General features: G+C 42.1%; 2 protein-coding genes across 2 annotated transcripts in view; one reads left to right on the top strand and one right to left on the bottom strand.

Moving 5' to 3' along the window:
• The window catches only part of COLGALT2 (collagen beta(1-O)galactosyltransferase 2), a 102,711-nt gene extending 97,740 nt beyond the window's left edge, over nucleotides 1–4,971 (bottom strand). Inside the window, exon 1 of the mRNA XM_047704128.1 lies at nucleotides 4,411–4,971. Within this exon, the coding sequence (XP_047560084.1) occupies nucleotides 4,411–4,673 (263 nt within the window). The 5' untranslated portion in view covers nucleotides 4,674–4,971. The remainder of the gene's footprint in view (nucleotides 1–4,410) is intronic.
• A 10,719-nt stretch (nucleotides 4,972–15,690) lies between these two features.
• Nucleotides 15,691–21,596, top strand: part of TSEN15 (tRNA splicing endonuclease subunit 15) — a 29,541-nt gene continuing 23,635 nt past the window's right edge. The window contains exons 1-3 of the mRNA XM_047705247.1: nucleotides 15,691–15,902; nucleotides 18,108–18,189; nucleotides 18,463–18,598. Coding sequence (XP_047561203.1) covers nucleotides 15,762–15,902; nucleotides 18,108–18,189; nucleotides 18,463–18,598 — 359 coding nt within the window. The 5' untranslated portion in view covers nucleotides 15,691–15,761. The remainder of the gene's footprint in view (nucleotides 15,903–18,107; nucleotides 18,190–18,462; nucleotides 18,599–21,596) is intronic.

Below are 21,596 nucleotides of genomic sequence, written 5' to 3' on the forward strand. Positions count from 1 at the left end.
TGTCAAGACTGTAATGATAAAATGTAACATTGTTCTTGCTGGTGCTGGAAACTATCACTAGTAGTAGTCTGAAACATTTTATAAACACACCTACTTTAGTGTGTCTCATTAAACATTCACCAAAATGCTACTGGCTGAGCACCAAAAAGTGAAGAATAATCCAAGGTAATCTCCCAAACACTACAGCAACAAAGTCGTGTGCAAAATGTGGGGCTCGGCACCCCAGAACAAGCAGAAGCCCACCAATGTTTATGTCGATGTCAGCAGAAAACCGTCTCTCGATTTAGAAAGCCATACAATGGTTCCCGATGTAGTATGCAACTTTTCAAACCTCTACCAAATGAAATGCTCAGATTGTTCTGTAATTACATGGCAGTTACTGCCTTATGATGGCACAGCCTGAGTCCCCACTGTCTTCCCACAGGCAACCATAGGCTCCAAGGGACAAACTGAATGTGTCTTTTGGATCATATGTTTTTCCTCATGCCCTGCTCCATTTTTCATTATCGTGGCAATTTGGCACTCCTCGCCTTAATCACAGGTTTGGGAAGGGGGATGAGGTCAGCCTTCCCTCTGTTGCTAAGGCCACCGTTCATGGCTCCACTGAAGTAAAGCGCACCCACCGCAGTGCATATGCCACAGGCCAAACGGGTCGCTCTCGGCACAGCTGTGATTCCCATCAACTTGGTGCAGGTTTTAATTAGAACACAAGGAACATCTTAGTTCCTTATCATCGTTAGGATATTTGAAGGAGAAATATTCACTCGATGGGGGTTTTGAGATCAGAGTGGTAAATGCGACAGGTTTTCCCTTTGCCTGGTACAAAGTGTCTCTAAAACACAAACTTTCCTTAATTCAATCTAATCCAAGTAAACTCAGTGTTAACTGAGATAACTGTACTCAGTCTCTGACAGTAAAATTTTTCAGGGCAATTTATTGATACTGATGGCAAATATGTTCCAGAACTTTCAGTGGGAAAAAAAAATACAGCAATGGGAAATCTGAATGTGCTCAATGAACCATACCTCTCAATCCTACAGGAAAGAAGTCTTACCAGATGTTCCTCTAGCCAGTGCCAGAGGTAAGCAGATGAATGAGAAGGATGAATGTGCACAGAGCTTCAGAGATAAGAGTAAATGGAAGTTGGCAGCCCAGGCTCTATATGCCACCTGGTTCTGTTGTGTAAAGTTCTGGGTAGCTAACGCCATTTTTGACATTGACCATCTTTGACATTAGTCTATGCTGGCTTTGCAGAGTGGATACTCAGTCTGGCATCTCAGAATATTGAGTAGAGCTTGAGACCAAGAGACTAAAAGGAAGTAACTCATAGAAGAAGCTCCTCAAAGCTATAGAATCCTAAATTGAATTACTGCTTCCTCCTGGAGGGTAATATCCCATAACCTTCACAGCCAAATACTCACCTAATGCCAGTCTCGAAGTTAGCAACTACGGTGGTACAATGCAGTGAACTAGAGATTTGCACTCAGGAAACCTGCCTCCTGCTTTACTGCTCCTGCAGGAAACTCTGGTTAATGTCCCAGTGTCTTTTTATTTTCCCCTCACTGTTCCCTCTTTCTAGAACCCTCCTTACTTTCCAGGTTTTAGTGAATTCCTATTTGTCTTGCAAAATTGGCTTCTAACTAAGGGTCAGCTCTCCTTAAGAAGGCTTCCATGACCATATAACTGCTCCAATCTAATCTAGAAGTCCTTTGTCACTCCCTTAAGCCCTATAAACGCCATTCAGATCACCTTACACTGCCCAGTAAAAAGAGCCATATTTGTCTGTGAGAAGCCACAACTTACTCAACTTTTTTCAGCTGGAACCTGGCATAGTGCCCTAATCTCACAAAAGCTGGTCATTAGGACTATGCGCTTGCATAGCCTCTCTGTGCCTCAATTTTCTCATCTGTAAAAGGGTACATACACAGTACATACCTAAGAGTGAATGTAAGTGCTCAGAATAAATGCTTAGAATAAATGTGAGCTCTTCTTATTATGTATTTGTGAAATTAGTAAATAAGTGTAATCTTAAGTCAGTTACTTCAGGTACAGTGTCTTCTTCTGTAACATGCAGAAAGTTTATTTCTTTACAGATTGGTAGTAAGGATCAAATGAGATGACACAGTTAATGAAAGTACTTTGAGAGCTATAGAGGACTAGGTTTAAGTGGCCCTTTTGGTTATTAGTACCTAATAAATGATATAAGGTTTCTAAACCAGAACTCAAAGAAGAGTCTTTAGTGACTAATGCAATGGTGGCTCAAGGCCTGTTCAAACTTTGGTTTTTTCCTTAACTTTGCAACTCTGGCCATAAGGGACAAGGCACAATTACATGGACTATGAACAAGGTTAAGGGAAAATAGATCCCAAAAGTCAATGGAGAACTGGAATACTAACCATCTGAAAAGAACGTCAACATCCACAAAATATCGAACATCCAGAGAACTTAGGATACAGAATCATTGCTAGTTGATTCTGATCATATCACAAAATCCATGGAATTCAAGAGCTGGGAAGTATATTGGTAATCATTTCTTCCAATTCCTTCATTCTACCGATGAGGAAACTGATGTCTATGGGCCCCAAACAACTGATCCAAAGCCACAAAACAAGCGAGCGACAAACAGCTTGCCTCCTAATTTGTAGCCTATAGGTTTAAAATAATTTTGTTTGTATCATGTTGCCACCACTATTTTTGTAGGGTGGACTTCAGAGACAAACTTGGGTTCCAATTCCAGTTTTACCATTTATTAATTCTGTGATTTTAAGGGAGTTCTTGAACGGATGGAAGTCACAGTTGCTTCATTTGTAAAATAGGGATCCTAGTGTCTCTTTTAAAACTTCACCCTGTGATAGAAGAGAGGGTGTCTGTACATCAGGTAGCAAAACCTGGGCCTCGTACCTGCCGCAGCCTTCACAAACTTCCTAGAGTAACTTAAAATGGAACAACGTTCTTTAAAACCAAACAATGCATAAAGACCAAGACCATATTGTAAAACATCTCTCCTGAAGAGAGTATCTAAGAACTGACATTTGTGAAATTTTCTTTGGTATTGAAGTGGTTAAAAAAAAATCCTTCTTCCTTCTGGTTTAAAACCTGGCTGCACCCCCGTTCTCCCCTTCCACATCCCGTGCCCTTCTCCGTGGCAGCAGTCACGTATAACAGGGTCATAGTAAAGCAGTGTATAGCACAGAGCGGCTCTATATCTCGTGTTTGCGCTCTCACCTCCGCACCTCTCCCACCAGGTATGGTCAGGCTGCCAGTTCCAGCTACGGCCCTACCCTCCTCCCTTCTCTTTCTGCTCAATCGCAGCTCTAAGGATGTGTCTTGCGTGAGGACGGCTGCCTTTATCAACGCAACACGAACTGCTCAGGAGCGAGCTGGGCTCTGTCTTCCTCAGAGGACCACAGCTCTCTTGTCCATGTTCCCGGCTGCCTATCCCCGCGGCCAGCGTCCACCTCCTCCAACACAGGCCTTTCGGCGGGGCCCCCTGACTACCAACGTCTCGCCCTCTGATACCCGCCTTTCTAAAGGTGCGAGACCAGACCGAGTTCTAGAAGTCGGTGCGGGCAGCCACTCGCACTGATGTCCCAGCCCTCCCCGCAACACACACAGTACCGGGCGCCGGGCTCTATCCCGGAGCGACAAAACTTGGCTGTCTGCCTTCTCGAAGGCAGCTCGGTCCCCGCAGGGCACCCCGCGTGCTTTGCATCTGCGGCGAGGAATGAGCCCCAGGAGGGTGCCCAGGGCGCGCACAGCCTAAAGCACGCGGCGGCGACAGGGCCCGCCGTGGTGGCGCGGTTGAGAAGACACCGTGAGTCCCACCTAACCTCGGACTCCGAGTCCACACGTCCTCTCCACCCGGACCGCCACCCCCCCCCCCCCCCCCCCGGGAGAACCAGGAGCCACCATTCTGGCCTCTGAGGTGGGAGAGCAGGAGCCGGACCCCGGGAAGCCGGGGCGGCTCACACTGGTCGCCACCCAGCCGCTCCGGAGCCCCCCTGCCAGCCACAGTGAGGCTTCCCGCCGCGTCCGGACGACCAGGCGGCGGTGGGCACCCCTATTCCCTCACGCCAGGGCTAGGGGTATGAGGCGGGAAAAAGGAAACCTCCCGAGTTGGAAGGCGGCGCCGCTAGCCCTCTTGCGGGGTCCCCACAAGCCCTTGTCGGGAAAAGGGACGAGGCCACCCCGACCCACAACACCGCCCCCCTCCCCGCACGCCCAGGAGCTCGGGCGGGGCTGGCCAGCCCCGCGGGCACCTCGGGCGCACGCAGCCCCTGCGTCCTTCCCCGACGCGACCTCCGGCTCGCATCCGCCCGGGAGCGGCGCGGGCCGTCCGGGGGTGTGCGCCCCGCGCTCCCCGCGTGCCCCCCGGTCCCGGGCCGGGCGGCGGCAGCCCGGCGCGCTCACCAGATGGCCATCCTGCTCTTGGGGTAGTCCAGCCGCTCCAGGCAGCCGAGGAAGTGAGGCAGCGCGTGCGCCGCGTTGCGGGCGAGGATGGCCACTAGCACGGTGGGTCTCTGTACCGGCGACTCGAGGAAAACCTCCGGCTCCTCTTCGTCGTGCTCCGAGTCGGGCTCCGCGGCGAAGCGCGCCCGGCAGCCGCGGCGGAGCAGAGCGGCGGACAGGAGCAGCAGCGAGCAGGCGAGGGTGGCGGCGCGGCGCGCAGCCATGTTCGCGGCCGCGGCGGGCGGCGGTAGACTGGCGGCCCGAGGGCGCGGAGGCCGGCTGCGAGCGCTGGACGGGGGACGCGGCTGGCGGGTCGGCTGGCGCGCGCACGCTGGCACCGGGCCCTGCAGCCCCCGAGCCTCCGGCCGCCGCCGCACCCGCCAGGCCCTGAAGCGGGGGCGCACCGAGGACCTGCGGCCGCCGCGCACGCCTGGGGCTCCGGCTCGCCGACAGCCGCGTGAGGGGGGCTGTCCGTCCCGAGTCCCGCGGAAAGTTCCTCTAGTCCAGGCTCAGCTCGTACAGCTGAGGTCTGTGGCTTCCCCCGGAGCCGCGAGGTGTGGCCGTCTCTGCCAATGAGCGTGTGTGTGTGTGTGTGTGTGTGTGTACATAACGGTGCAACTCCGAGAAAATTTATTCTGCTTTTGCAAACCGCAGTCTAAAGTCCTTCACAGTGATGCAATGTATCCAGTTTTGCATAATGCACCTATTGACTGGACGGGTAGAGTTCTAAAATGGAAAGTCACCCAGGTATCCATTACTATGGTAAACTTTTTTTTTTTTTTTAACGTCCACAAAGGCAGAGTGTTTGCATTTCCCTACACACTCACTCAATTCCTCTTGAAGTTCATCCCTGACTGAGCAGAACCCCATTACGCCAAGCTTGCAGACTTGGAGAATTTGAGAGTCAGACTGAATCCTTCGCAATTAAAAGGAAGCCCCTGAAGGCGCCTTAAGAACCCCCACCTCACTCCCTCCCGCCCCCCCCCCCCAGGGTCCTGCGCTTCCTCACAAGATGGCATAAAAGCCAAGTTTCACCTAAATGATTTTCTTTTTCCTTAGTGACCCAAAGAGTAACAAAGAGTAACAAATGCAGGGAAAATTCATACCTGTTGGAGTAGGAGAGAGAGAAATAAGGAAAGAGAGAAGAAGGGGTGAAGGAAGAACACAATTAGCACCTAAAATGTCATTACTAGGATAGACTGCCACAGGATATCTGCTCTTCGAACATAACATAGGAAAGCGAGGAATGAAATCTGGAGTTCCTTCTTTGTGGAATTGTGTGGTCTTTGATCCATCTATGTGCAGGATGGGTTGGTACCACTGCACATCCATGACCTGCAACCCCAGTTCACCCTCAGCCCTGCCCCACAGATTTTTTACTTCTTTTGTGTCCCTCCTTTGCAACTATTAGAAGTCTTCATCGCTCTCCTCCCACCCCCTCAGGTGCTCAGAAGACTATCACCTCCTTTGCTGAACTCCCTCAATGGCCTGTCTCTAATATCCCTCCTTGCAGGCTCCTATTCCTAACAGAGCTTTTGACTCCATCCTCTCCGTTCTCATCCATGACTTGGCTTTGCTCCATCGTTTATCTTTACTCTCTACCAGCTCTTCCCCCTCAAGATAAAAACTTAGTCCTCTCCTATTCTTGGGAAAAAAAAAAATGTTCTTTTAATCCTGTGTCTTGTAGCAATCCCCTCAGTCTTGGCCAAGCTCCTTCGAAAAGGGGTCTACACCTGCTTTATCCACTTCTTCATCTCCCACCTGTCCTGCTTCTTTACAGAGGCTGTTGGGGCAAAGCCACAGATGACCTCAGCATTCTGGAAGATTCAGTGACCTCTTTTCAGTTCTCACCTTCCTGGACCTGTTTCTACCTGTGTTTGCACCCTGTCACCAGGTGCCCCTTCATAATGTGCTACTCTTCTAGCACAGTATGGTCTCCCAGCATAATTGCATCATGCACATCTATGTCTCCTGGTCTAACCTCTTCTCTGACATATAAACTTTTATATAGAGTGGCCTACGCACATTTCCTTCTCCTCCATCCTCCTTTGGAAACTGCCATTGCTATCCTGCATATAGGCCACAGGGACTGTTAGTGTGCCCTTTCCCCGGGATGACATGGGATTGATGAACACTTGCTGGCATTCCTAGAACCTAGTCTTGTAGGGTGTATTCAGTTTTCTGAATGTTCTCCTTGCTGATTACAAAAAAAAAAATGTTAACCATTTATGGCCTGGCAAAGAAAATGAGATTTTCCCTGATGGTGGAGATTTGGAAAATACACATTTCACATTCTGTGAATATGTATTTTATTAATCATAAGAACAGTCATATAATATGGAAACAGTAGTTTATATGTGTGAAATGTAGTGTAGATTTAATTAGTCTGCAGACAAAGCTTGGTGCAGAAGCAGATTCTGCAGCAGAATATATAAACTTCACAAAACTCTATTACCCATTGGGCTAACTAATGAATTCAGTAAAATTACAAGATACAAAATCAATATGCAAAAATAAGTTGGGTATATACACTAACAACAAACTACCTGAAAAAAATCTAATTTTCAGTGGCATCAAAAACAATAAAATATTTAGGAATAAATTTAATGAAGGAAGTGAAAGACCTGTACATTGAAAACTATTGATGAAATAAATTGAGGATGACAAAAATAAGTGGAAGTATATTCTCTGTTTATGGGTTGGAAGACTTTACTAGTGTTAAAATGTCCATACTAATCAAAGCCATCTATAGATTCCATGCTATTCCTTTCACGATTCCAGTGGCAATTTTAAAGAAAAAAAAATCCTAAAATTCACATGGAACAACAAAAGACCCTGAATAAACAAAATAATCTTGAGAAAGAACAAAGAAGGAGGCATCACACTTCCTAATTTCAAACTATCTCACAAAGCTATAATAGTTCAAACAGTAGGATACTGGCATAAAAGGGGACACATAGACAAATAGAATTGAGAGCCCAGGAATAAACCCATGTATATATGCTCAACTAGTGTTTGACAAGGGAGCCAGGAATGCACAATGGAAAAAGATCATCTCTTCAGTAAATAGTACTGGGAAAACTAGATACTTGCACACAAAAGAATGAAACTGGACCTTTACGCCACTTGAAAAATTAACTTGAAACAGGTTAAAGACCTAAACATAAGAACTGGAACTGCGTAATTCCTACAAGAAAATACAGGAGAAAGCTCCTTAACATTGGTCTTGGTAATGACTTTTTTTTCAAAATGATACCAAAGGCACAAGCAACAAAAGGAAAAATAAACAAGTAGGACTACCTTAAACTAAAATGCCTCTGTCAACAAGATGAAAAGACAAGCTATGGAATGGAGAAAATGTTTCCAAACCATGTATCTGATAAGCGGTTAATATCCAAAATACACAAGGAACTCATGCAACAATAGCATGCCAATAATCCTGTTTTCAAATGGGCAAAGACCTGAATAGGTATTTTCCTAAAGAAGATATACAAATGGCTGATAAGTGCATGAAAATGTGCTCAGCATCATCAAGGAAATCATCAGGGAAATGCAGATCAAAACCACAATGACCGTATCACCTCACACCTATTAGTAGGACTATGATCAAAAAGATAATATGTAACAAATGCTGTCAAGGATGTGGAGAAAAGGAAGCAATCTGTACACTATTGGTGGGATTACAAATTGAGGTAACCATTATGAAAACAGCATGGAGTTTTCTCAAAACATTAAAAATAGATCATGTGATCTAGTGATTCCACTTCTACTTTTAGATGTGAAGAAAATGAAGTGATAGTCTCAAAAACATATGTGCACCCACATGTTCCTTGCAGCATTATCTATAGTAGCCATGACATGAAAAAATAAGTGTCTGCTGATAGGTGAATGGATAAAGAAAATGTGGCGTGTGTGTGTGTGTGTATACATGAAAAATACATTTATAAAAAGAAGGAAATCCCTTCATTTGTGACAACATGTGAACTTTGAGGCTATTGTGCTAAGGAAAATAAATCAGAGAACTCTGTTATATGGTTATATATGTGATCTAAAAAAGCCAAACTCACGGAGACAGAGAGTAGGATGATGGTTGCCAGGATTGGGGGATGGGGGAATGGGTGAAGGTGGTCAAAGGGTACAACCATCTGTTTAAAAAAGGAATTAGTTCTGGGATGTAATGTACAACATGAGGACTATAGTTAAGAACACCCTATCATACACTTGAAAGTTGCCAATAGAATAGATCTTAACACAAAGTTCGTTCGACATTTTAAAAATCACTCAAAAGAATTTTACAAAATCCAATGTGCAGTCTCCTATTGGGCTCACTCAACCTGATAAAGGCCATGCACAATACCCTACACCCAACAATATATTTAATGGTGAAAGAATGAACGTTTTCCTCTTAAGATCAAGTACAAGACAAGAATGCCCTAACTCAGCACTTCCATTCAATATGGCAGTGGATGTTTTAGATAGGGCAACAAAGAAGGAAGGAAGGGAAGAAAGGAAAGAAGGAAGGAGAAGTGAAGGGAGAGAGAGGTGGCAGGAATAGAGTTAGGGATGGAAGGAAATAGGAAGGCTCATTTAAAACAAGCTAAGTATGTCAGCAGATACATTTTAACATGAACGTGTAGGGTAGATTTAGTCCTTCTATGCCAGTGGTTCCAAATTCAATGATTTATTGAAATCTATTTCATTAACAAAATAAAAATATGTTGAAGATGGAAAAAGGAAAAAAAAAACAATCGCAAATCCACTACCCCACCACAACCACTGTTGAATGTTTGGGGATAATTTTAATATGGCATTTTTAATTTGGGCGTTTTAATTGTGAGTTTGTTCTCATTCCTGCTAGTAAAATTCAACACTCATGTTGACAGAAAATGTGAATACATATCTAGAGACAGAGATGTGATGTTTTTTTGACTGGGAATGGCTCTTGGTACCGATTCACCTTTACAAAGCCAAGTATTATTTAAGACTGCATGTCCGCAGCTGTTTAAGTATTTTATATACTGAAATGACCAATTTATTATCACTTCTAACCTAATTCTTAAACAAAGCCAAAATAAAATATTTAATAAACATGGAATACATACATTATCTATTTAATATATTATATATTCAAATACTACCAATAAAATCAAAGTCCACATACCTAGCACCCATCCTGAGAAACAGAACATGAACCATCAACTTCGACACCCTCTGGGTAGTCCTTCCTGTCACAAAATTCTGCTCTACTACCCAGAGACAAGCACTAGCCTGCATTTTGTATTAATCGGTTTCTTAATTTTATTTAGAACTTTACCTCCAGTGATGGTAAATTTTATGGGTCAGTTTGGCTAGGCAACTGTACCCAGTAGTAGGTGAAACAAATCTGGATGTGTCTGTGAGGTATTTTCTTGATGCAACTAATAATTAAATCAGTAAACTTTGAGTGAACAGATTACCTTTCGTAGTGTGGTGGCCCTCATTCGATCAGTTGAAGGCCTTACGAGAAAAGACTGAGGTCCTCTAAGAAGGAAAGAACTCAGCCTCCAAGCTGCTTTTGAGCTCAAGACTGCAACATCAACTATATCCTAGGTATCAAGCCTGCCAGTCTGTCCTACGAATTTTGCATTTGCCAGCCCCCAAAACTGCACTAGCCAGCTCCTTAAGAGAAGCTCTCTCTCTCTTTCTCTGAGTCTGTGTGTGTGTGTGTGTGTGTACATGCACACACACAACCTATTGATTCTGTTCCTCCGGATAACCCCTGCTAATACACCTCCAAAATATGTAGTAGTGTTGCCTACTTTTGAATTTTTTTCTAATTGCTATACAATTTGCCTAAAGTATGCAATCCAATAGCTTTTGGTGTATTTACAGAGTTATGCAACATCACCATAATCAATTTTAGAACATTTTCATCGCCCCCAAAAAGAAATCTCATATTTGTTAGCAGTCAATCCCCATTTCCTAGCCCTAGGAACAGCTAACCCTAACCGTAGGGAACAGCTAATCTACTCTGTCCCTATAGATTTGCCTATTCTAGACATTTCATATAAATGGAATTATACAACATGCAGTCCTTTGTGACTGTCTCCTATCCCTTAGCATGATGTTTTCAAGGCCCATCCATGTTGTAACAAACATATCAGTACTTCACTCCTTGAAGTTGCTGAGTGATATTCAATTGTATGGACAAACAACCTTTTATTTATACATTCATAAAATAATGGACTTTTGTGTTGTTTCTACTTTTGGGCTGTCACGAATAATGTTGCTGTGAACATCCATGTACAAGTTGTATTTGAATTTTATATAAATCACATCATATTTTATGTGTATTCTGTGACCAATATTTCTGACAGTACATTAGGGTTTTTGAGATTCATGCAAGTTGTTGACAGAAGCTAGGGTTCATTATTTTCACATAGTAGTATGTTATATGATTATACAATAATAAATGTATCTATTCTGTTGATAAGATATTTGGGTTGTCCTAGTTGTTCCTATTCCAACCAATACTTCTATAAATATTCCTATACATGTCTCCTGGTCCACAGAAGATTTTTTTTACCATAACCTTCAGGGAGAAATCCAATTGATATCATGGTATAGTACAAATAAATAATGGAGACAAAGTGTTCCCAAAGCAATACTTACTAACAGTTATTCTAATTACATGCTATGCATACTGATACTTTCTCTTCTGTTGTAAATAATTCATTTTTAAAAACTGGGCCCAAGTCACTCATTTTATTTCACAACCTCTAAGGATCCTAGCCCTCCATTTGAAAAATACTACTCTAGGCTATGTACGAGGGTATAGGATCTGCAAATCATAGGATTTGTGCATCTTTCCTTTGCTCTACTTTTCGGCCTACTCAGCTTTTGTTACCAATCTCATGGGTATTTTATGGTATCCTCTTGACTCAATTTACATTTTCTTCTTCTACCGATGTGGTTGAGTACCAATTCATGTTTGCTAGCCATTTATGTCCTTTTAAAAATGTATTCCCATTTTTTATAGAGTGTTTTGTTTCATTTCTTAATTGATTTTTAGGAATTCTTTATATATTCTAGATGTGAATCCTTTCAATTATGTATCACAGATGCCTTTTCCAAGTCAATGGCTTTTTTTCCCCACACGGTCTTTGTGTCAGAAATTCATAATTGAAATATAGTCAAATGGAGCAAACTTTTTTCATATAGTTGGCATTTTTTGTGTTTTACTTAGGAAATCCTTTTCTATCTTGGGGATCATAAAAGTTCTTTTACATTTTCTCCTAAAATCTTTACTTATTTGTTTTTCATGTTAAACCTTTAAGATATCTGGAACCTATTTTGTTTATAATGCAATTAGGAATACAATTATATATAACTATATATATATGTATATATAAATAACTATATATATATTTATATATATAGTTGTTTCAACTCTTCTCAGCACCTACAACATGACTCTGTCCGTATTTGTATGACTCTGTATTTGGTTCCATTGGTTTATTCATCACATATCTGTACCAATATCACATACTCTTAATTATAGGCCTTTTTAAAAAAGATTTTATTTATTTATTTGACAGACAGAGATCACAAGTAGGCAGAGAGGCAGGCAGAGGGAGAGGAGGAAGCAGGCTTCCTGCCAAGCAGGGAGCCCAATGCGGGGCTCGATGCGAGGCTCAATCCCAGGACTCTGAGACCATGACCTGAGCCGAAGGCAGAGGCTTTAACCCACTGAGTCACGCAGGCGCCCCAATTATAGGCCTTTATAATAAGTTCCCTTTGCTTGTTCATCAGAAAGGTCTTCATTATTACTGGCCCTTTTATGCCCATTATTTCAGAACCAGCTTATCAGATATTAGGGAAATCCCTCTTGGGACTGTGATTAGAGTTGCTAGAATTTATAGATCAGTGTGGGGGTACTTACCACCTTTATGATACTTAATCTTTCTCTCCAGAATACACTATGTCCACTTATTTAGGCCTTCTTTAATCATCTTCAATAACATTTATAATCTGTAAAGTGTTGCTCCTCTTTATCCTTGGTACCCTATTTTTGTTGTTGTTTTGGTTCCACATGGAAGTAGTATTTTTTTTTAAAGATTTTATTTATTTATTTGACAGAGAGATTATAAGCAGGCAGAGAGGCAGGCAGAGAGAGGAGGAAGCAGGCTCCCCGCTGAGCAGAGAGCCCGATGCGGGGCTCGATCCTAGGACTCTGAGATCATGACCTGAGCCGAAGGCAGCAGCTTAACCCACTGAGCCACCCAGGCGCCCCTGGAAGCAGTATTTTAAAAATTAATATACTATATCCTGATTTTGTAAGTGAGGGGTTTAGATTGTACTCTTAAATTTGAGAAATTGGAGATAATATTTTGGATCATTCTAAATTCTTTTTATATAATAGAGGTCCCTCATATTCCTCATACACATGCATGGTAAAATATCATAACATTCTAAATATTTTACCAAAGGTATAAACATCTCACGTATTCTCCTCAAAATACAGAGGATGGTAAATTGTATGCTTTATGTGCAAAAGAAGGAACAAGATATATATGAGCATTCTTACAACCACTGTATTAAAAGCTGATACAGAATGCTGACTTCTCTTTTTCAGCTTGAGATCACTGTCTTATATGATGCTTTGTAAAACAACTTTTCTTTTTAAAAACACTAAAAAAAAAATCACAATTCAAAGTTCATTTTTTCCCTTGAGACTCTAGTTGAATTAAAATGTCTCTGCCTAGGGACGCCTGGGTGGCTCAGTTGGTTGGACGACTGCCTTCGGCTCAGGTCATGATCCCGGAGTCCAGGGATCGAGTCCCACATCGGGCTCCCAGCTCCATGGGGAGTCTGCTTCTCCCTCTGACCTTCTCCTCGCTCATGCTCTCTCTCACTGTCTCTCTCTCAAATAAATAAATAAAATCTTTTAAAAAAAAATGTCTCTGCCTAGACATTACAGGTTTTTTTAAAAATAGGAATAAAATGGTCTGGCTCAGATATCAAAATGGGAAATCAGTAGAGCCAGTACCAGATTACACTGAATTTGATTACATCCAGGATACTCAAGGAGAATTTTATTTGTTGTTACTTACCTAGCTTTTCCACCAGCCACTTTATTTCTCTAAAATAGTGAATTATTGAAGCATTTATAAAAGGAGAAATTCTTCAGTCCCTGAGAAGCTGAAATTCTAACCAGTTCTCTGGTGGATTTCACTCTAGATGGCCACAAAACTCATTTTGAGTCTATACTTTAAGTTTTCTCAAATCCTTTGTTCTCTGTTTTAGACATTCCCAGTAGCCAAGAATTTTATTCATGGTTTCATTGTTTAAAATGGAAATACTGTCCACTTTCGGTCTTTAACTCTTTGTACTAGACAATGACATTAACAGTCAGAATCATGCTAAAATGTTTCTTTTGCTGAAATGCTTTTTTTAAGGTATAGAACTTCATTTATTTGCTGAAGGGTAGCTTAGCCTGTTGCTTTTTTAGTCTATGGTTCTTTCTGTATCCTTCTGGATTCCTTCACTCCCTTTTCTCCTTAAGCTTAAGCTGAAAATCTTCCCCAGTTGTTTGGCCTTGTTCACACAATACCTAATTCTACTGGGTCTCCTTACTGATTTATAAAATGTCCCCTCTATTCATATTAGGAACAAAATGTTAATTCTTCCTTAAATACCATCATTGGAACTGACTGAGATCTTTAGGAGTCAGAAAGATTTACCTACTTCTAATAACTTGAATTAGTGTCGCTGTTCAGTGCTTCAGGGAGCCTACTAATTTCAGTGTCATTTGCTTCTTTGGGGGTTAGCTGCTGTTTTGTGGAAATACAGTTTAATGGCTTCATTTAAATGAAATACATTTTGGGCAATTTATGAATCTTCATGTGTGGTTTTCCCTCACAACAGGAATAGATGCACTTCTTTTCCCTGTATGGAAGGCACTGCTTTCTTTTTTCTTCCTTTCTCCTTCCCTCCATGCTTCCTCCTCCTCCCTTCCTCCCTCTCTCTCTCTGACGCATTCAAATTTTTTATGTGGCTTTCAACAATTTGACCTCAGTGTGGACTTCACCATGTCTCCTTTGCTTGTTATTCATGTAGCATTTTGTACCGCAAATTTCTTTTTCATCAGATTTGGTGCAGTTTTTTATTTTTTTCAATTTGTTTTTTCCTGCCCCATTGTCTTTCTTTTCCCCTTCTGGTATCTGATTTACATGTATGTTGAATTGTTTGATGTCATGCAGCAGGTCTCTGAGGTTCTGTCCATTTTTTAAAATGATTTTTCTGTTTGTTGGTTATCTTGGGTGATGACTCTACCTTCAAGTTCACTTAATTTTTCCTCTGTAATTTCCATTAGGCTGTTAAATTCACCCAGCGAAGGCTTTTTTTTTTTTTTTTCTGAAACTTTTTAATTTTTTACAATTTCCACTTGCCCTTTTTTCTTTTTCTCTTATGAGACTTCTTGTGTCCTTAGCTTTTCGTTTACTGAAAACATGTTTTGTTTTACTTTATTGAGGAGAGTTGTAATAGTTTAAAATCCTTACCTGTCAGTTTCAATCTCAGGGTCAAACTAAAAAAAAAAAAAAAAAAAAAGGACTCATCTTCTTGACATTTCGAATCCTATCTTGGATCTTATGAGTAAGCTGTAGAGGTTCTGGATTCTACTGTCAATGCTTCAGATGTCCTCCCCTGCCTCTCTGAAACTCCCCATCCTGGGTTTCCAGGTCACCTGCTCAGGACGGTTTGCACCTCACTCTCCTGACCGCTCATTCAACAAGTGTTTGTTTACTCCCGCTCCTCTGCGCCTGAAACCCGGGTCCCGCCGGAAAACATGGTTCTTGGCAGTCCCGGTCTCTCTTCTTTCCACTTTCTTCCACAGAGATCTCATCGACGTCCACACTTTTAAAACTCACCCCGCAGGGAACGGAGCGAGGCTTTTCCTGCTCCGAGGAATCGGAGACCTGCGGCCAAGGCCGAAGGCCCAGAGGTGTTCAGTAGATCCCACTTTCTCAACGGGGCTGCAGACAGCACCGACGGAAGGAGAGTTCCGGGCTTCTGGGCTAGGTGTACTCTGGAACTTTCTCCCCCCTGCCGTGGGCCCAGGTGTGAATACTCGCCGAGCGGAACCCGAGCCCCTGCGCACAGGTTCCAGCCACATCTGCCAGGGGGCGGGGCTCATCTTACTTCCCTCCCGGGGTGTGCGGCCCTCCGCCCGCAGGCGGCGCGCGCCGGGGAAGCGGAACCCGGACGCGCGCGCCCCTGCTTCTGGCCGGGCTCGGGGCGCGGTGCACCACCGGCTCGCCCCCTTGCCCGGCATGGCGGAGCGCGACGATTCCGAGCCCACCCCGGGCTGCAGCGGTCTGGGCCCGGGCGGCGTTGGCGGCGTTGGTGTTGGCGGCGGCGGCGGCGCCCACCCTTGGGCTCCGGAGGACGCCTGGATGGGCACCCACCCAAAGGTCAGAAGGCGCGAGAGAAGCCGGGCGCCGATCCTGGCCCCTTCCCTAGAGGGACCCTCGGCCCTCGCCTCCCTGCGGGGCCGAGTCGCCGAGTTTGCGCGCGAACCTCCGAGAAGGGGACCCGCGTGCACAGTGCCGGTGGCGGGCAGTCTTGGTTTTGTTTGCTTAACTGAGTTGAACTACTGTTCTGACACCCCCGCCCCTCCCCGCCCCGGCCCCGGACACACACCCACCCAAACCTTTCCAGAGCTGGACAATAAACCAGCGCCTCTCCAGGCAGAGCCCAGTAAGAACCGTTCCACCAGTTTCTGAGTTTTGCTGTGTGGGGCCCCTTCTGGGCATGGCCTCATTTAATCCTCGCAGTAACCAAGTAACCGCAGCACCCACAGCAAAACAAACAAACAACAACAACAACAACAAACTGCTTGCGGGCCTTGGTTAGCTTAAAAACATCAAGGTTCAGGCACAGCCGTGTTTGCACTTGGCCTTGAGTCCAGAATGTGCGTTGTGATTTAGCTAAGGGCGATTTCCTGATTTTTCTCATTTCTTGTCCAGTTTGAATAGATTCTTCCCCAAAGCAGAACTCCTCAATATTTGGGTGTTTTTGTTTTTGTTTTTTTTGGTAAAGCACAAAGAATATGTAGCCTTTGCTTGCTTCTGCTGGGCAATTGCCTTGGACCAGTCCTGTCCCAAGCAACGAAGGGACAATGAATGGAGATGCGGGTTTTGTCGGAATCTCAGAGACTGGCCTAGTTATTTCAGTACAATTACAATCTTCTGCTGGGAAGCAGTATTTTACAGATCATTATCTAAAAACAGTCCAGAAAAGAAAAATTTCGAAGATGTAAATCTGAAGAGTTAATCCCTTTTCATGTTCTCTTTCTTGATTTTATTCTCCTTCCCTATCTCCTTACTCTCTGTCAAGGTGAGAAAAACAAGCATGAACATGTTATTCGGTGTCATTAAAAGAACCATAACACCGTTTACTAGCATGAATTGGAGAGTTCTGCCTGAGACTTTGAGTAGACTGCTTGAGTTTGGAGACCCTGTTAGGTCACCAGCTCTGTGGGTTTTTTTGGTGGGGGGGGTTGGTTTTTTCTTTTGGAGGTTTTAAAATCTCATTTTTCCTCAGTTTCCTCATCTGTAAAATAGAAGAATTTACCTTAGAGGTTTGTACAGGATTAAATCAGTTACTATTTGTAAAGCACTTGACATATGGTAAGCACTATATAACATATGTAAAATATATAGTATGCAACATTAATTTCGTATTATTCTTATGGTTAGAAATCCTCAGTATTTCTTTATGAATAAAATGCAAACTTTTAGCCTGGCTGTCAAGACCTTGTAACCTGTTTTCCAATTACCAATTACAGTGTCATTTTCAAACACATTTGAGGTGTGAGGAGGACAGCCAATAATACCACTGTTCTCCTGCACCTGCCCATACTTATGATGAAGCTTGTGGGAGAGTATGACTGCAGATCTGTACCCGTGCCAGTCTGCCAATGCCTCACCTCTGCAGTAGGCCTGCTTACCACTGAGTCATTGGGATAGCTGGAAAACCTCAGACTTCCCTTACAGGGGTAGTCCACTGAAGAATGTTCTCCAGTGCTGACCAGCAAGTCAGAAAGAAGACAGGAGTAGTATTTTAGTGGACTTTCTTCATAGGCAAACAGAGACCATGGAAATAGTGGCTCTCACTAATGTGCTACAGCAGAAATCCTATTAAAAGATGTCTGTACTCCTGGCAGATAGATTTCTTTATAGGCCTTTGAATATGTGTGCCCTCTTCCCACCTATGTGTGATTACTCACATTGTTACCCTGCCTTCACTATTTACTCAAATCATATCTGCCTTTCAGGGCCCAATCTGTATCCCATTCTGCCATGAAACATCCACCATCCAATCCATCTGAGTTGAGCTCCTCTGACATGTTGTCTCTTATTTTTTATTTCACATGCTGATTTTTAATCACTGTCATGGGTTGTTATTTGCCTAATAATTTCAAGTGTTCATGGGTTTACCTTAACAATTGCAAGTGTTTTAGAGACGGGGATCAGGTACTAATTGCTTTCTAATTCCCACTGTACCTAGAAGAGAGTCTTCTACCTTTTATATATATTTAATAAGTAGTTGTTGATTGGGTAAATGAAAATATTAAGAGATTCTTCCTTCTCTGACAATTACATTTTGATTTCCAGTATTTAGAAATGATGGAATTAGATATAGGAGATGCCAGCCAAGTTTATATAGCATTCTTGGTTTACCTGGACCTCATGGAGAGTAAGTTATTTGTTTTATTGTTTTGTTGTTGGGGCTATGGTGGGGGGACGAGGAGTTGGGTTGGGATATGGCATTTAAGCATTTTCTGTTAATTTTGTCAGTTTTGTAATTTCTTCATTTACATTGGGAATTACTGGGTAACAGAAAATACTAGAAAAGTAAAGAGAAGATAACATTATGGGTGATGTCTGCTCAGTGGAGTATTAGGTAGAAATTTAGAATTTTATCTTTTATTTTTGATAAATTATTGTCCATTCAATGATGCACTTTCAGGTAAAAGTTGGCATGAAGTAAACTGTGTTGGATTACCAGATCTTCAGCTTATCTGCCTCGTCGGTACTGAGATAGAAGGAGAAGGATTACAGACTGTGGTGCCTACACCCATCAGTGCTTCCCTCAGCCATAACAGGTGGGCAGGTGATTTTGGTCTTTAACAGGTTAGTTCCTTTCCACTAGGAATCATTAAATTCGAGGTAATAATATATTTTTATTTTTATTTTTTTTATTATTTTTTTTAGATTTTTATTTATTTATTTGACAGACAGAGATCACAAGTAGGCAGAGGCAGGCAGAGAGAGAGGAGGAAGTAGGCTCCCTGCTGAGCAGAGAGCCCGACGCGGGGCTCGATCCCAGGACTCTGAGACCATGACCTGAGCCGAAGGCAGAGGCCCCAACCCACTGAGCCACCCAGGCGCCCCAATAATATATTTTTAAAGGAAAATAGGTTACTGGGATCATAGCTTTACTCTTGGTTATTTGAGGAATAAGTTAAATATGAGCATTTAACAAGTATTTAACACTTACTGTATTATCAGTACTTTTTCAGAGAAGGAATATATAAGATAGAAATACTATCCTAAAGGTAACAGAAAATGTTTTCATTCTTATACGGAGGCAAGACCATTACACTTCAAACACAGGTATTTTAAGAGGTACTGTAATAATTGATACAAATTATATTTGCTATAAATGTTGGTGAAGATTGTTCCTACCATGCAAGTTGAAATGAAAGGAAGTCTCATGAAGTTCATGGGATCTTTTTAAAAAAATCTTTGCTACACAGAATTGGATTAAACATATCTTTATTTCATGACACATTCTCTAAATCAACCTCACAAAACAAAATTAGATTCTTGGCAGTAACTATATCTAACTGAATGGGACTCCTCCTTCTTTACTTCCACTGTCCTGAGGTAATCATCCTGATCCCATATCCATCGGGAATTTTTTTATTTTAGATCTTTTTTACTTTATAAAGAGCATATAATCTTTTGACACTGACTTTCTATACTCAATATTATATCGCTGAGATTTATCCATTGTTGCATGTTTGGTTTTCGCTGCCGTATCACATTCCATCTTGCGATTGTACCCTAGTTTCACATCCACTTGCCTGTTAATGGAGAGGTGCTAATGTTCGACTTTAGGGTATAATTTCAAATTATTTTCCAAAGTGGTTGCTTCACTGTACTTTCCACCTGCAGTGTAAGCAACACCTCCTGGAGTTGTATTGTTTCTGACATTTCAAATTGTCAGATTTTAAAGTTTTTGTCAGTTGACTGGGTTATCTCATGGTGGGTCTTAATTTGTATTTTTCCTGATCTCTGATGTATTGAACATCTCTTTATGTATTTATCATTTCCTCTCTTGAGAAATTCCCGTTCATATCCTTTGCCAATTGGATTGTTTGCAGTTTTCTCACTGACTCATAGGAGTTCTTTATATATTCTTGACGATACTCCTTTTGGTTGTGTTTCCCAGTTCTTAAATCTGTTTTCAGGTATTTTTTGATAAATAACAGTTCTTGGTTTGACTGTAAGCATATTCATACATTTTTTACAATCAGTGTCTTTGTGTCTAGGTTAAGAAATATTTTCTATCTAAAAAAAAACACCCAAATAAGAGTTTTGAAGTTTCATGTGGATAACCATTTTTTTCCTACTTAGGTTTGCTGAATAGTCTCCCCTTTCCGTATCATCTGACATATCACCTCTGTCATTTTCCAAAGCTCCATCTATGCATTGACTTGTTTCTGGGCTCTCTTCATATTCCACTAGTCAGTGTATCTGCCCTTATGCCACTAGCACATTTTCTTAATTCCTGCTTCAGAAGAAGTCCTGATATTCCTGGCGTCTAGCTACCAAGTCTCCCTTTCTGCTTTTCTTCTTTAGCAGCTGTAGCATGCAGCCTCTAAGATGACTTCTTAGACTCTGGCCTCCTAGTAGTCCTACCCTTGTGTCATTCCCCTTCCTTGACTGTGGTCTGTACTCACTGACTTGCTTTTAACAAATAAAATTAGACAAAAATGATGGGATGTTACTTCTAAGATGACATTACAAAAGACTATGGCTTCTGTCTTGGACAGTCTCTCTCACTTTCTTGTTCTGAGGGAAGCCAGCTGCCCTGTGGACTGTCATTTAGAAAGGCAGGAAACAGAGGAATAAAAGTAACTATTGTTGGAGAGATGGGGAGGGCTGGATTCCACAAAATAGTTGAAAAGATTAATATTGAGCTAGAGGAAGAGGATCTCAACTTCAGAGGTTGTGAGGCAGGAAAAAAGGACAGGTGAAAACATGGTTATATTTGGGTGGGTATATGCGTTTACAAGAGGGCAGAGTACCTTAAATTCCAACATAAAGGGCTTTGATGAATACCTTTGTTTTTCTTGTTCACTGTGATTGACATAAAAGAGCACTGGACTGAGCCTTAAGACCTGGGTTCTGGTCTTGGCACTGACACTTAACATTTTGTTTGATCATTGATGACACACCTAATTTCTCTGGGTTTCAGTTTCTTTGTCCTTCAGTGAGGGATTTAGATTGTCAGTGGATAATATGTAAGATCCTTTCCAAGTCAAAGCTACCATAATTGGCTATTTTCATTAGTGTATTCTATAAAACTGTATTAAACTAATTTTTAGATTTCTAGTAATATTTTGGCACAATTTTGTATAATTCATTATAAGAATTTTTTTTTCATTATAAGAATTTTTTTTCAATATATCAGGCTATGAGAGGGTATTTACTGTGAGATTTTTCCCTGTTTCAGAATCACAAATAGTTGATGGAGTTGACATCAAATTTGATCACTGGTACTTTCTGTTTTTTGCTAGCATGATTTCCAAGCCTCTCTCTGTCTAAAAGACTTGATAATTCATTCATTAAAACTCCCCCTAGGTGTCTTTTAGTTACTGCAACAAATATCCTACTAGTTTACTATTATTGTTTGCTATTTGTTTGAACAAGGAACCACCATTGGGAATTAACCCGAATTTAGTCCTAAAAATTAAAATCAATAGTCTATTTGAATCAAAATGATTTTCATAAGTCTAGAGGTACAATCTGAGTCCTGTTACTTTCTAGTTTTTTCCAACTAGTGATTATTGATTTTCTAGCTTTATTACATAA

This window comes from Lutra lutra, chromosome 15 (assembly GCF_902655055.1).
Source record: "Lutra lutra chromosome 15, mLutLut1.2, whole genome shotgun sequence".
Taxonomy (NCBI): Eukaryota; Metazoa; Chordata; class Mammalia; order Carnivora; family Mustelidae; genus Lutra; species Lutra lutra.